The sequence below is a fragment of the Carcharodon carcharias genome, chromosome 13 (genome assembly GCF_017639515.1).
Source record: "Carcharodon carcharias isolate sCarCar2 chromosome 13, sCarCar2.pri, whole genome shotgun sequence".
Taxonomy (NCBI): domain Eukaryota; kingdom Metazoa; phylum Chordata; class Chondrichthyes; order Lamniformes; family Lamnidae; genus Carcharodon; species Carcharodon carcharias.
This window is the reverse complement of record NC_054479.1, coordinates 52,338,774-52,354,651: the sequence shown is the minus strand read 5'-3', so window position 1 is coordinate 52,354,651 and position 15,878 is coordinate 52,338,774. Positions and strand designations below refer to the sequence as shown.

The 15,878-nt window shown below is 41.2% G+C and overlaps 1 protein-coding gene across 1 annotated transcript in view; it reads left to right on the top strand.

The window, feature by feature from the left end:
* Positions 1-11,206, top strand: part of cita (citron rho-interacting serine/threonine kinase a) — a 225,547-nt gene extending 214,341 nt beyond the window's left edge. Inside the window, exons 47-48 of the mRNA XM_041203457.1 lie at positions 9,914-10,205; positions 10,330-11,206. Of these exons, the coding sequence (XP_041059391.1) occupies positions 9,914-10,205; positions 10,330-10,353 (316 nt within the window). The 3' untranslated portion in view covers positions 10,354-11,206. The remainder of the gene's footprint in view (positions 1-9,913; positions 10,206-10,329) is intronic.
* The last annotated feature ends 4,672 nt before the right edge of the window (positions 11,207-15,878 follow it).

Sequence of the window (15,878 nt, the reverse complement as noted above, 5' to 3'; positions counted from 1 at the left end):
GAGGTGCTTTTGGCAATGATAATGTAATTGAATGTCAATGAGAGAGGAGTGGTTAGGCTCTCCCTCTTGTTGGAAATGGCCGTAGCCTAGCAATTGTATGGTACAAAAGTTACTTGTCATTTATCAGCCCAAGGATGAATGTTGTTCAGATCTTGATGCATGCAGGCACAATCTTGAGAATTGCAAGCAGAACTGAACACTGCAATCATCAGCAAAAATCAAAATGGCTGACATCCAGCTTTGTGCTGCTGGGCATCTCAGAAGGAGGCAAGATGGGTCATCCACCTGGCACATCTGGCCAAAGATAGCTGCAAACATTTCTATATTGACAAGCTTGCTGTGACTCCCAACATTAGTTCCCTTCTTCCTAATTCTATTCCCAGAATTGTTTCACAGTATTTACATAATACGAATATACCAATTCAGAGCAGAAGTAGGCTATTCGGCCCTTTAAGCATGCTCTGCCATTCAATAAGATCATGGCTGATCTGACTGTAACCCCAACTCCCCATTCATTTCTACCCTTATACCCTTTGATATCCTTGAAAATCAAGAATCTATCTAACTCAGCCTTAAAAATATTCAATGACCCTGCCTCCACCACTCCCTGGAGAAGAGTTCCACAGACTCACGATCCACAGAGAAAAAAAAATCCGCCTTAAAAAGGTGACCCCTTATTTTTAAACTGTGTCCCCTAGATCCAGTCTCTCCCACAAGGGGAAACATCCTTTCAGTATCCATCCTGTCAAGTCCCCTCATGATCTTATATGTTTCACTAAGATCACTTCTCATTCTTCTAAACTTAAACGGATACAGACTGATCAACCTTTCCTCATAACCACCATCCCCCCACCCCCCAATCCCAGGAACAGCTGAAGTATTTCTTCCAATGTGCTAATACTTTTTATCTCATTTTAAATTAAATTTGCTATTCATCTGCCTAATTGTCTAACAGATCTAAATCATCCCACATGATTTCAGCTCCATCTTCTGTCCCTACTTCAAATTTTAATGCAAACCTAACTACCTTGGTTTCTTCCTCTTGGGTAAATGGGGAATAGCAAGTGATTAGGCATAAATTATGTACAACTCCACTAAGCGTCTCTCCAGTCTGCCATTGACTCCTGCAATACCCAACACAGCACCTCCCTTCCTGGCCCAATCTGATATTGTCCCAACTTTACTGCAATCTGGACCTCCCTGCTTCAGTTTGACACTGGCCCACATCACTCCAGTCAGCATCTCTGCAGTCTGACACTGACCCCTGCATTATTCCACTCAGCATCTCTCCTCCTGCCCCCAGTCTGACACTGACCCTCACTCCACTCAGCATCTCCACTATCTGATACTGATCCATGTATTGTTCTGCACAGCATCTCCCTTATTTATAGAATCACAGCATAAAAAGGGACAATTTGGCCTATCGTGTCTGTGCCAATCTGACGCTACTCTTGGTCCTTTTTTTAATCTTACATTGTACACTAAGTTCCATGGAATTTAATTTTATTGATACTCTTTGAAGTGAGAATTTGTCAAAGGGTTTCCAAGTATCCATAAAAAAACTATATTGCAGGGACACCCACTGTTTATTTTAGGATGTGACATTTGAAATTACAGCTATCTGTCAATAAGACCACACACTTACCCCTCTACAGCATTGCTTGCGTTCATCCTTACCTTGCCTCATCTCCAGCTCAAATATATAATATTTTTGTTTCAAGACTCAATTTCTCCAAATTTCCCCCTGAATGGCCTCGACAAATACCAACTCATTTGAATCTCCATTGCTTGTTCATTTCTTTATCCTTGCCTGGCTCCACGTTTCGCAAGACACTGAATTCAAAATGTTCATTCCGATTAACAATCTTTCCTTGATCTTTTTCCACCCTATCTCTGAAATATTCCGAGTTTTATGCCCCAGCTCTTTGATCCTCTCACTGAACTTCTGTGAATCACTTCTCCTAATTCTTATTCTCCCAGCTGGTTCATTCTCTTAGATAAAACAATGAATATATAACAGTGACTGACCAGAAAAGACCCACTCACCCATCCAGCCTGCCTCACACAACTGTGATTCCTTTATGCAACACAATCTATACTTTCCCCACCTCACCTGAAAGTCGTGTAATCTCCTGGGAAAGATGAAGAAACAGGTTAAAAACCTAGGCCAATCTGAGAAAATAATCAGGAATATTCCTGCAGGTGATCAAGTACTCCGAGAGTGCTCTAGCTATGATTAATGTCTTACAATTCCTACCTCTTATATGAGGTGATCACCGCTCCAGTTAGATACAGGCTCAACTTCTACTTTAAGGAATTCAGCACATCTGTGTCACTTCTCCAGGAAAGAAACACCTCCAGACTTCTAACCTTGCATAACCTGAGATTGTGATCCTTGATTCTTGCTGAACTATTCAGTCCAAACAAACATAATTTATTCCTGTCATCACCTTATAAACTGAAACCCCTCTTAGTTTTCACAAATACTGGCGAGGTTCTGCAGAGATGTTGCAGTGCCCCACAAATCTTCTCCTTTGTCCTCAGTACCCTTGGATCCTTCTGGTACTGGGGATTTGTTAATCTTCACTCCATTTAACAAACATTCCTCCTGATTAATTAAAAACAAATTCAGTGATAGGTGTTTCATAACATTTAGTCAGCCAACTGGTATTTTCCTCCCAAATACTTAAGAAAATAACCATTAATTCAACTGTCTGCAATAATTTATGACTTTAAATATTTAGTTTCTTTCCTAACATTGTAAAAGGTGAGCTAATGTGTTCTGATAAAAGCTGTAGAATATTAGCCTGGCGTTAATCTTTACAGAGGTAAACAGACCTGGTGTGTTTCCAGCATTTTTTCTGTTTTTCTATCACTTGCATAGTGAGGATGCTTGGTGCATCTATCCCATAGAGGCTGCTCTGGTGAAATGACAGCTGACTCCAGCACATTTCACGAGGACTTTGCTGGCCTGATTATCACGGCAAACTGTGCAAGATCAGAACTGAGCAGTTTGATCCAGCAAAATGCCTACCCACCCAGAGCAGAGGAGCGCTACATGTTGCCCAAGGATCAGTGTTGTGGTAAGTATAACAAATACCTGCTGCTCTGGCTGTTGAGAAGTTCCATGGTGTAACTGCTTCTCAATCCTCTGGGGAGTTTGACCTAGTCTGGGCACAAGCGCCACTCTGTGGTAGCCAGTATGTGCTACAGCAGTGTAACAAAACACAACTGCCAGGTTCCAAAATATCCAAGGAAAGATAATTTGAACAGTAAGAAATGAAAATAAAAGGGAGTGAGAGAATCGAGAAAATTTTTTTAAATTGCGATATCAAAGACCGATGCTGCTTTTTTTGAGACTTCCTGCCAGGTCGCTCTGGTATTGTGTAATTGTGATGCACCAAAATAAAAATAATTATTCCAACCTTAGGCTGGTTATATAGAAATGACATTAAATATATAAATAAAAAGGATTCCTTCAACAATCACAACAGCTGATATTTATATAGTACTGTTAATGTAATAAAAAGTCCCAAGGCTCTTCATAGGAGCTTTATAAAGCAAATTTTGACACTGAGCCACTAAGGCAATATGGGGGAAGATGACCAAAAGGTAGGTCAAAAAACTAGGTTTTACGGAGCGTCATAAAGAGGGAAAGAAAGACAGAGAGATGGAAGAGGTTTAGAGAGTCAATTCCAGAGTTTAAAGCCTCGACAGCTGAAGGGACGTCCAGTAACGTGATTAAAATTGGGGATGCTGAAGAGGCTGGAAGTAGAGGAGCATAGATATCTCAGAAGGTTGTGAGGTTGGAGGAGATTACAGAGATAGAGGGGCGAAGCCATAGAGGGATTTGGAAACCAGGATGAGAATTTTAAAATCGAGATGTTGTATAATTTGGAGCCAATGTAGGTCAGCGAGCACAAGGGTGATGGGTGAATGGGACTTGGTACAAGTGAGGACGTGGGCAGCAGGGTTTTGGATGACTTCAAATTTTCATAGAATGTGGGAGTCTGTTGGAATAGTCGAGTCCAGAAGTAAGAAAAATGTTATTGGTATAAAGCTGTGCACATTTTGCGAGTTGCACAGAAATATATTTATCGTTGGAAATTTAGCCAACTCGTAGTTTCTAAACCAGTGTGCCCGAGTTCAGATTTTGGTTTTGCCTGGCAGCTGAGCTTCCATGATATCTTAACCTATTTAAAAAAGAATAGGGAAACCTGCCAAGTATATTCTTACTGGATAATCAATGGCTGGATTGCCAGCAGCAGTTGACCAGTTTGCAACCCAAAGTATCGCAACGATTTGTTTTAGAATCTCTCTGGTAAACGAAAGAAAAAAATGCAAACTATAGAAATAGAATAGGTGCTTCCGGCCTCAAGAGTTAATGTCTCCTGATTTATGGTTCACTTGTCGGGATTATTACTTTTCCTGCTGTCTGTACTTATAAATGTACCCATTCTGCCTCAAGCTGTGTAGTTAGTACCTGGGTCAAAAATTTTAAAAGGGTCCACCAATTACTATAAAAATGTACAAAGCATGTTCTCCATCTATTGATTGCAGCAGTAACTGAGGTATGTGCAGTGCATATTCTCTTTTTTTAGGTCTCCTTCCCACAACATGGACCCTGTTCCACCAACAGCAAACCTGACGTGAGTGAGCAGATAATAACTGCTTGTTTGTGTCAAAACATGCACCTGTCATGTGTGTGCCTTCAATTGTCCTGCGCTGTCTCCGATCATCTCGTGCACGTCCATGTTGAATCTCCTGTCTTTGGAAGTATTTGTAGCGTTGAATGTTTACTCCATAATGTTTCAGTTAGTTTCGCGACTGAACAGTAGGAACTTTTTGATGCTTTTGAAGCTTTCTCTCTGCATGCCAATCTTGTCCTCATTGGAGTGCCACAAGGCCTGCCTCTGCATCACAAGACAAGGTATTCTGTCCATCATCTGAATCAGAAGGTTGTGGGTTCAAGCCTTGCTCCAGGACTTCAGCACAATCCAGGGCAACATTGTAGTGCAGCACTGAGCAGTGCTAATTGGCAGAGGTGCGGTCTTTCAGATGAGATGTTAAAATGAAGCCCTGTCTGTTCAAATGGATGTAAAAGATCCCATGGCACTATTCCAAGAAAAACAGTAAGTTCTCGTAGTGTCCTGGTCAACATTCATTCCTCAATCAACAGCACCAAAACATACTTGTGGGACCTGGCTGTGGGAAAACTGGACATAATGCCTACTTACGAAACAAAATTGATTGCACTTTGCAGCAATTAATTGGCTTATGTTGGGATGATCTGAGGAAGTGAAAGACGCTATATTAAGTTCTTTTTTAATAAAGTATTCGATAACCTTATAAGCAATAAAGCAAACATCAGAACATAGATCCTAGGAAGGGACTGTTTTTGTAACAACACTGTTTCCAAATTAAAAAACGTAATGTTGCGGAAGGATTTGCAGACTGATTAACAGTCTGATGAATGCTATTAACATTACTCAAGCAAGCGCTAGGCTGATAGGATTGTTCGTCTGCGGGAGGTTTTATGGGTTCACACAACCTATATGTTGAGGGTAGGGGATGCCCACAACCACCCCAACTGAATGCAAATGCAGAATTCAGAGCTGGAGCTCCTGTCTCCATTCATCAGGGCTAATTGGAGCAGGGTCCAACTCCTGAACCTCTAACTTCAAGGCAGAAATGCTGCCACTAAACCAAAGGCTTGCTCCATTTTCAACGTTATTCCAACAGCAAGTAATTGTTGATTCATTTTTCTGTAAAGTCTTCCTTATTCTATGACTATCACCTTTTTCCAAGAGCAAAACTAAACAGGACCTGGGCTTAGTGGGATTGCCTTTTGGATGAGTTAAAATACTAAGACTCAGGCGAATTTTGAAACAAAACTTCCATTAGAGGAGCAGGGGTTTTGACCAACATTTGTTCTTCAACAAACACCAGCAATAACATATTAACTGGTTGTTCATTTCACTGCTGCTTTTGCCTTGGTGAGTGGAAATTGGCTGCTGCATTTACCTACAAAACAACAGTGACTAAGCTCCAAAAGTAATCCTATGGTTGTAAAGTGCTTCCTGAAGATATATTAATGTGCTAAATAAGTGCAAATTAATTTTTTCTTAAGTTAACATCCCACTCCAGTCAACCTCTTCCCTGCTCCTGCCTAGTTTTGGAACTGGAAAAAGGAGGAAAAGCTGAGCTTCATTCAAAGCATAAGGAAGACGCCACAAAAAGTGAACAGTTTAATATTATTTGTTGCAGTGATAGCAATTTTTACCTGTCAAAAACTGGTCACCTTGCTTCCTTCTATTCCTGGGACCTTTTTGCTGAACAAATAGCCTGACTCCAGAAAAGCAGTATTAAGCTAGTACAATTTGAAATGGATACTGCTTGGATGAGCAGCAGTGTGTGCACTTTTCAGGAACTAAATTAAAATGAAGCCTAATCATAAAATAATATAACATAGAAGGTAGCCATTCGGTTCATTGTACCTGTACTGGCTCTTTGGAAAAGCTATCCAATTATTTCTACACACCCACCCTTACCCCATAGCCCTAATCATTTTTCTCTTCAATTATTTATCTAATTCTCTTTTGAATGTTGCTGTTAAGCATTCTTCCACTACTTTCTCAGGAAGTACATTCCAAATATAACAATTCACGGTATAAAAAGTCTCCTTATGACGTTTCTGGTTCTTTTACTGATCACCTAAAATCTATGTCCCCTGATTACTGACCGTTCTGCTGGAAATTGTTTTTCCTAATTTACTCTTCTCAAAACCATTCATTATTTTTTAATACCTCTATCAGCTTCTCTGCTATATGGAGGACAACCCTATATTCTCCATTTTTTCCTGATTACCAAAGTTCCTCAATCCTCCTACCATTCTGGTAAATCTCTTCACCCCTCCAAGTTACTGACATCCTCATAAAGTGAATTGTGTCACTTGAATTGAACACAATGTTCCAGCACTTTTATAAAGCTTTAGTATAACTTCCTTGCCTTTGTACTCTATTCCTCCAGTAATAAAACCAAGGATCCCATGTGTATTTTTAAAAAACTTTTCAACTTGTGCTGCCACCTTCGAAGATTTGTTTATATACAATCCCAGGGGCAGAATTTTTCTCTCGTCGGGTTGGGCGAGTGTGTAAAACGACGTGTGCTGACATTGGGCGAGCGTCCTGACATCATCGCGCTTTCGCACAATGTTTCGGTTGGCGGGTGCGCACGGGAGTCAGCAGCGCACCTGCTGACAATTAAGCGGCCTATTAAGGCCCTTAATCAACTAATTGACTAGAAGTTTTCACTGCCCATCCAACCGTTTGTTGGCAGGCGGGCTAAAAGGCCAAGCAGCCTTTAACCTCATCCAGGGGCAGGATGAGGTTTTGACCAGTGAGTTTAAAAAAAAACATAAAACCATTTAACACTCATATTTAACATGTCCCTGCTCATGTGACAGAGTCATATGAGGGGGACATGTTTTCATTATTTTTAATATTTTTTTTAAATACAAAATAATCTTCAGCTCCCTGAGGCAGCTCTGTACCTCGGGAAGCTTCTATGCTTTCCTCCTGCCCACTCCCCTCCACTGGCAGCGCTGCAGCGGGCGATTCACACTGGCAGGCTGTTAATTGGCCAGCCAGTGTGAAATCGCGGTCATGGCCCGATCATGGGTGGGTTGTCAGCTTCTGGACTGCTCCTGCTTGCCCCTGCTGAGCCTGCCTGACCACTGGAAAATCCTGGCCCAGGTGTATCTATTCCTGCATTCTCTTTAAAATTGTACCATTTAGCTCGTATTGCCTCTCCTCATTCTTTCTACCAAAATTTATCACTTCACACTTCTCTGGGTTAAATTTCATCTGCCATGTATCAGTCCACTTGACCAGTCTAAGTTCTCCTAAAGTCTGTTACAGTCCTCCCCATTATTTACTACATTTCTGAGTTTCATATCATCTGCAAACTTGAAATTATGTCTGTTTCTCCAAGTCCATGTTATTAATATATATCAAAAAGATCAGTGGTCATAATACCAACCCCTGGGGAACAATCCTGTATACCTCCATCCAGCCTGACAAACAGCCATTCAGCACTATTCTCTGCTTTTTGTCCCATTGCCAATTTTGTATCCATGTTGCCACTGTCCCTTTAGTCGAGTGGGCTTTAATTTTGTGAATAAGTTGATTATGTGGGATTTTGTCTTTTAAAAGTCCATATGCACAACATCAACCACACTATCCTTATCAATTCTTTCTGTTACTTCATTGAAAAGTGTAATCAAGTTAATCCAATACAATTTCTTTAGCAAATCTGTGCTGACTTTCATTTATTGGCTCGTACTTTTCCAAATGCCAATTAATTTTGTCCCAGATTATTGTCTCAAAGAGCTGAATTTTTCCCTTTTGAGTCACAATCCTGATGTCAAATTAATTTCCGGCTAATGTACCTGGATATACGCATGCCGGGACTTTGGGTGCGATCTTTCTGGAGGAGGCCAATTAAGTAGTGCCTCTGGGAGTGATCCAATTAGGGATGGCGGGTGGCCTGAGAATGCAGTGTGCCCAAAATGACAGGCAGATGGCAGATTCAGAGTGTTGTGTGCTGCTGAGGTAAATAGAGCAGGAGAGGGTGGCACAAGATGAAGATGCCTTATTGCTGATGGGTCCGGCAGCCAAATCCACATGCCCTGTACTATCCAGTGGGCCTGTCTGTAGGTGACATGCAAACAATAGTAAGTATTTACATGCAGGATGTCCTGAGGATTTCCAATTTTGCCCTTTAAAGCGATCACTGCATATGAATCTTGTGATGCTCCGACATCCCACTCAGCTCTCACTTCACTACGAGCTGCAGAAACAGTGGGGTCCAGTGAGCCATCAGCAAAATCTCTTGGCCTTCCAAAATTGTCTGCTTTATTGTCCATAAGTTGGATTTCTGCCACTGCCACTGACCTGCACACGCCTCCTGACGCTGGGAAAAGTGGGAGGAGATAGGAACATGTTGGGATACCTGTTCACCAGAACTTTTTCAAATTTTCCCAACACCCCCACCTCTGATCCCACCTCTAATGGCCTTGGAAAATTCCCCCACCACTGACTTTAGACTGGCTGTCGTTGCTGGATTTATCCCTTTTTTTAATTTTAAATACATTTGCAATCTTCCAGTTCTCTGGCATCGCTCCCAAGGAGGCTTGAAGATTGTGGCCCAGCCTTCCTTAATTTCCACTTGTTTCCTCAACTTAGCACACATCCCATTCAGACTGCGGGACTTTTCTACTTTGATGACTGCAATACCTCCTCCTGATCAATTTTTTATCCTATCAATATTATTACAGCCTCCCCACCCGTCACTGCTACATCGGCAGTATCTTTCTCGCTAGCGCTACCAGGTACAAAGCACTGATTTTGAACCTCAGCCATGTCTTCTGACTCCGCAAGAAGAACCTCCTTTTTGGCCCCTAATCGGCCTTGCCCCTCCCTTGGCTACTCTTTCACCATTTGTGTATTTAAAAGGCTGACATATGTGTAAACGTTAATATCTCACTAACTTATATCAAGCTTATAAACGTGTTGTCTTGTTACTTTTTTTCCTTCCCGTCAACCATAACTCCTGAAAATTGTGGTGTTGCCAGCAGGACTGATCATCTGGTACAAAACAACTTGCTCAGAGATTAATTATGAGTTCTGTCTAGAACAGCCGCTTTTTTTCTACTGGTTATCAATTATTTTTGTGCATGAATTGAGGCAGTTTGCTTGGGGACCTAATCGTCTTATATTTCCTTCACTAATCATTGAATCAGTCTGAAAGCCTGAACCTACTGATGTCTATGATAATGCATTGGCTTTCATGTTGTTGAAACTTGGAATTTTTGATTCCTGACCAGAGCTCTTTTCTCCCTTTGTGTGACCAGCAGCAGTCCTAACAAGCGGGGCCTTCCCTCCTACAACGAGCATATGTCAAAGAAGTTGGCACCTTGCCCAAGAGAAAATTCACCTCAGGATTTGAACAGATCTGTCAGGTACAGAGAAGGTAGACAGGAAGTGAGAAGGGACAAGTCACCACGGAGGGGCTTGGAGAGGGAGAAATCTCCAGGCAGACTTTTGGACCCCAGCAGGGAGAGGTCACCAGGAAGGATGTTGGATGAAAACAGGGGAGGTGGCATCCGTTTACCTTCAGGATCCTCGAGGGCCCCAGTTACCAAGGTATATTCCACATAATTAATTGTGATTTAGAATTCAGTATTTAGAAATGCCCTCATTAACCCCCGTTCTGTGTTACTTGTCTAAATAGTGAATGGTATTAACACCATCTGTTTATGTTGACCAGACCTGGGACCAGTCTGCTGTGTGAGTCCAACATCAGCCTACAGGTGAAGAGGCGTGTACTGAGCATGTGCATTCCACTCTTTCAACAGTTGGGAGAATGGCTTTCAAATGAAGGAGATCCACAGGACAAACTAAAACTGTACACACATTTGTTTGCTTTAGTCACTAAGGGAAATTTTGGGGAATGGGGGTCACAATATTAAATTTTAAACTGTCTGCTGCTCGCAAGCTACCTTAAGACTGGCTATTGGGAATGATGGTGATAACCTGTTTTTCTATGGCAGATGACTTGTTTACTTGTTGAGAAAGGATATGCAAGATTAAAGGTACAAAACAGGAGAGAATTCCCTACGTCTTGTGACATCACTCATTTTAACAGCAAAGCCTTTGAATCCTCTCAGGTGAAGGCTTGGCTGTACTTTTCTGAATGTAGATGGAGGATCGAGATGCAGGTTTGATCCAGTGAAGCGGATTAGTTGCATAACTGTACACAGTTCATTACTTGAATTTTATACAATGGTTATGAAGGGAATCTGAACTTGGAACTGCAGCAGGACAGAATTATATATTTTGTAATAATCTATAGCTCTTTGCTATTTAATCTTTTTTTCTCTGTACTGCACTGCTGCTTTGTCCTGGATGTACAGACATTCATTCAAATACAACTTATTGCAGACTTTTGTACTATGTTTCACTGACCTGTATTGAAAATTTCCCAGTTCTAAAGTGCGTTCCTAATTTTGTGATATTACTGTTTTTTTTCTCTTTGTACCTGTCACTTGTGAATATGCAATGCGTGAGAACAGGATTTTTTGAGTCGCGTTTCTGGTGACTCATTTTCCATAAAAGTGCTTAATTAAATTCTACACTGATTTGCATATCTTTACATAGCAAGTGTCTTGTTTTACTTTCTTTCCAGAGCAAAGTGCATTTGGATAAGTGAGGTAATTCTGTTAAGTTCCTAATCTGAATGAAGCTCGAGTTTAATCAGAAATTGTTGCACATTACAACAAAAAGTACTTTTTCTTTCCTTTATCTGTGATGTGGGATCTACTATATGGTATAACCATAAAATTCTGGGATCCAGGATTAGGTTAAAGTACCTTCCTAAGCATGAGCTTTCAGCAAAATGTGACCACACTCCATCAGCATAACCCTTGGCCTGCAAATGTATATCATGGAAAGAAAGCTAACTTGTTCCCAGTACCCAAAATCCAAAGTCAAAAAACCCCTGTGTATAGTGTAAGAAATTCACGCTGGCCCACAATAATGTTAAATGACATTTAAAACAATGGCTGAATTGAAGCATATGGGGAAAATATTCAAACATTTTCCTAAGCTCAATATAGAGAGGGTTCTTTGAACTGAAAGGGTATTATCTAAAAGGACATTCTGATCTGGAATGCAGTGGATTTTTTTTTCCCCGCCATGCTTCTTGATCAGAACGGTTAGTGCATTATCATGTTTTGATGGTATATACTCCTGGTTTTCTACCCTTAACACATGGTTGAACTCAATATTGAGTTAGGAAGGTTGTAAAGTTCCAAAAGTTGTGGTGCTGTTCCTTGAGCTTACATTGAGCTTCATTAGAACAGTGCAGCAGGCTGAAGACAGACATGTCAGTGTGAGAGCAAGGTGGAGGATTAAAATGGCAGGCCACTGGAAGCTTGGGGTCATGCTTGCAAACTGAACAGAGGTGTTCTGCAAAGCAGTCACCCAATCTGTGTTTAGTCTCCCCAGTGTAGAACAGGCTACAATTTGAGCAGTGAACATGGTATATTAAATTGAAAGAAGTGCATGTAAATCACTGTTTCACCTGGAAGGCACATTTGGGGCCTTGGACAGTGAGGAGAGAGGAGATAAAAGTGCACCTCCTGCACTGGCATGAAAAATGTCTTGCAAGGGGGCAGGTATGTTGGAGATGATGGAGGAGTGAATCAACCAATTGCAGAGGCAACAGTTCCTTTGGAATGCTGAAAGGGGAGGGCAGGGAAAGATGTGTTTGGTGGTGGCATCATGTTGGAAGTGGCAGAAATGGTGGAGAATGACCTGTTGAATACAGAGGCTGGTGTGGCGGAAAATGAGGACAAAGGAACCCTGTCATGGCACTGGGAGCGATGGGAAGAGGAGAGAGCAGAAAAAATCTAGACAGACTTCCTGGGCCTGATTTGTTATCTGATGGTTTATGTGAGCATACAAAATAAGAGCAGGGTTAGGCCACTTGGCCTCTCTAGCCTGCTTTGCCATTCAATAAGATCTGATTATAACCTCAACTTCACATTCCCACCTACCCCCTTGTTAATCAAAAATCTACCTAGCTCTGCCTTACAAATATTCAAAGACTCTGCTTCCACTGCCATTTGAGGAAGAGTTTGGAAGATTCCCAACCCTCAGAAAAAAATTATCCTCATCTCTGTCTTAAATGGGTGACCCCTTATTTTGAAACAGTGACTCCGAGTTCTACATTTCCCCCACAAGAGGAAATATCCTTTCTACATCCACCCTGTCAAGACCCTCAGGATCTTATGTTTCAATCAAGTCGCCTCTTACTATCCTATACTCCAGCAGCTACAAGCCTAGCCTGTCTAACTTTCCTCATAAGACAACCTACCCACCCCAGGTATTAGTCTAGTAAACCTTCTCTGAACTGCTTCCAACAGATAAATAACAAGATCAATACTGTACATAGTACTCCAGATGTGGTCTCACTTATGCCCTGTATAACTGAAGCATAACCTCTCTCCTTTTGTGTTCAATTCCCCTAATATTAAATGATAACATTCTATTAGCTTTCCTAATTACTTACTGTACCTGCATACTAACCTTTTGTGATTCATGCACTAGGACATCCAGATTCTTCTGCATCTCAGAGCTCTGCAATCTCTCACCATCTAGATAATACACTTCTTTTTTTATTCTTCCTGCCAAATTGGACAATTTCACATTTAAGCACATTATACTCCATTTGCCAGATCTTTGTCCACTCACTTAACCTATCTATATGCCTTTGTAGCCTCCTTATATCCTCCTCAGAACTTACTTTCCTACCTTTGCATCATCAGCAAATTTAGCAACCGCACCTTCAGTCCCTTCAGCCAAGTCATTTAGATAAATTGTTAAAAGTTGAGGTCCTAGCACTGATCCCTGTGGCACACTACTCCTTACATCTTGCCAACCAGAAAAAGACCCATTTATACCAATCCATCCAATAAGTTACCCCCTACACCATAAGCTTTTATTTTCTGCAATAGCCCTTGAACATAAGAAATAGGAGTAGGCCATTCAGCCTCTTAAGTCTGCCCCGCCATTCAATAAGATCATGGCTGATCTGCTCTAGGCTTCAACTCCTCTTTCGTGCCAGCTCCTCATAACCCTCAACTCCTCGATATTTCAAAAATCTATCTACCTCTTTAAATATTTTCAGTGATCTAGCCTCCACAACCTTCTGGGGTAGAGAATTCCAGACATTCACTACCATCTGAGAGATGAAATTCCTTTGCATCTCAGTTTTAAATGAGTGTCCTCTTATTCTGTAACTATGTCCCCTGGTTTGAGATTCCCCCACCAGTGGAAACATTGTCTCAACATCTATCCTGTCAAGCCCCCTCAATCTTGTACATTTCAATAAGATCACCCCTCATTGTTCTAAACTCTAATGAATAAAGGCTTGACCTTAGCTATTCTTGATATTGCACCTTATCAAATACCTTCTGGAAATCTAAGTACAGTACATCCACCCCCTTTATCCACAGCACATGTTACTTCTTCAAAGATGTCCGGTGAGACTAAAGTCAGGCTTGGCTGTAATAAAAACAGAAATTTTAACTGTTTCTCTGTCCACAGATGCTGCCAGACCTGCTGAGTATTTCCAGCATTTTCTGATTTTATTTCAGATTTCCAGCATCTGCAGTATTTTGCTTTTGTTCAGGTTCAGCTGTGTCGTTTCATTTAGTTTAATAACTTTCTGGCACTTGGAAACTTCCCTTTCTACACTCATGCAATGAAGAATTACTTCAGAATGGGGTACTGTAGAGCTGTCAGCTCCCATGGATTCGTACTGCAGAGAGAAATGGTACCTCAGGACAAGAGAGGGGAGAAAGATAATTTCCAGCCTCTGTTCCAGGAATAGGTTAGGTTAGATACACAGCATTAAACATCTAGCTAATTTGCCCATCTGATTTTTTGTCTCTCCCAATTGACTGAGGATGTGACACTAGACTGGGCAACAAGGCTTCAAAGAATTCCAAATTGTCCTTATCAGATAAACCAAATAAAAGAAAAGCTATGTTTGTTCCAATCATATGGTAACACTAAGATGGCCATATGAAAAGCAAGCAACCCAAACTAAAAATAAATTGGTTTTCGTGTTCAAGGGACTAAGATACAAATTGGCATTTCACACCCCACAAAATGTTTCCTTGCTGTAATGGGTTATAGGGTACACCCTTCATTACCTCTGTTAACATACTCACTTCAAAATCTGTCAACGGTTTTATATAATGTGCAAAGGGTAATAGTCTGATCACAAATGTTTATGTGATTCTTGTTTAAAATGTGATGACTGATTTCACGAATTTGCCTTTGCGCTCACAAAATGTTCATTGCATTATTTAGAATTAGGTTTATAAATGCAGTTAACCAAAGAACTTCAGTTGATTATCACTGCATGTACACTGATAATGCCCAGTACTGGAAAATCATCAATTTCAGTTAATGCAATAGATTCATCGATACATCAATCCTGACGCACAGCTTTTTTTTACCCACCTTACTGAAATTATTTATCATCACCTACTGTCACCATTTCTATAATTCAGGGCAGGTTACTTTTAATTCCTCAAAGTACTGTTGATGAGGAACTCATTTCAGAAAGGGCTCCTTTCCATGGGCACTTTATCTGGGACAGGTCATTGAAGCTACCTTGGCTCCGGTTGGAATTGGGTACCTTTCAGATAATTGCCTTAGAAATACTCAAAACAAAGCATGAATGTTTCCCTACTGTCTGCATTTATTTGTGCCGCAACACTAGGGAAGCACTTCTGTACACATGCAGATACAGTGTTACTGTCAGGCTGTTTAAAGTGAGGGATGCTTTTAAGTGCAGCCCTGCTTTCTGTCACTGAATTATGCATTTATTTTGCAAGCTGGTGTCTTATAACTGTCTCCTTTACAACATAATCAGTTAATGGAAAAAAAATTGCTACCCAGAGAGCAGCCGTTTTAACAGTCAAGTTCATGAGTATTGCAGCCCAGCCGTTTGCAGTTGGGGCAGTGCTCCGGGGCACCCCTTATCTGCACAGGTGTTCTGTATGGCCCTGATCTCTGGATAGGTAGTGGACCTTCAATGGCCGCCAACAGGCTTGGGCTTTGGGTAGAGTTCTACTTAGTGTTAACCAGGGCTTAGTGAAAGTCAATGTTCTTGTTCCCCAGTACTTTCCACAGGCCAGTGAGGTCTCCCTCTCTGGTTTTGGAGACAGCAGCCACCACTGTCCGCAGTTGGCTGATTTGTACTTGAAGCTGTTGGATTCCTGCCAGAAAGGAATCAGGAAC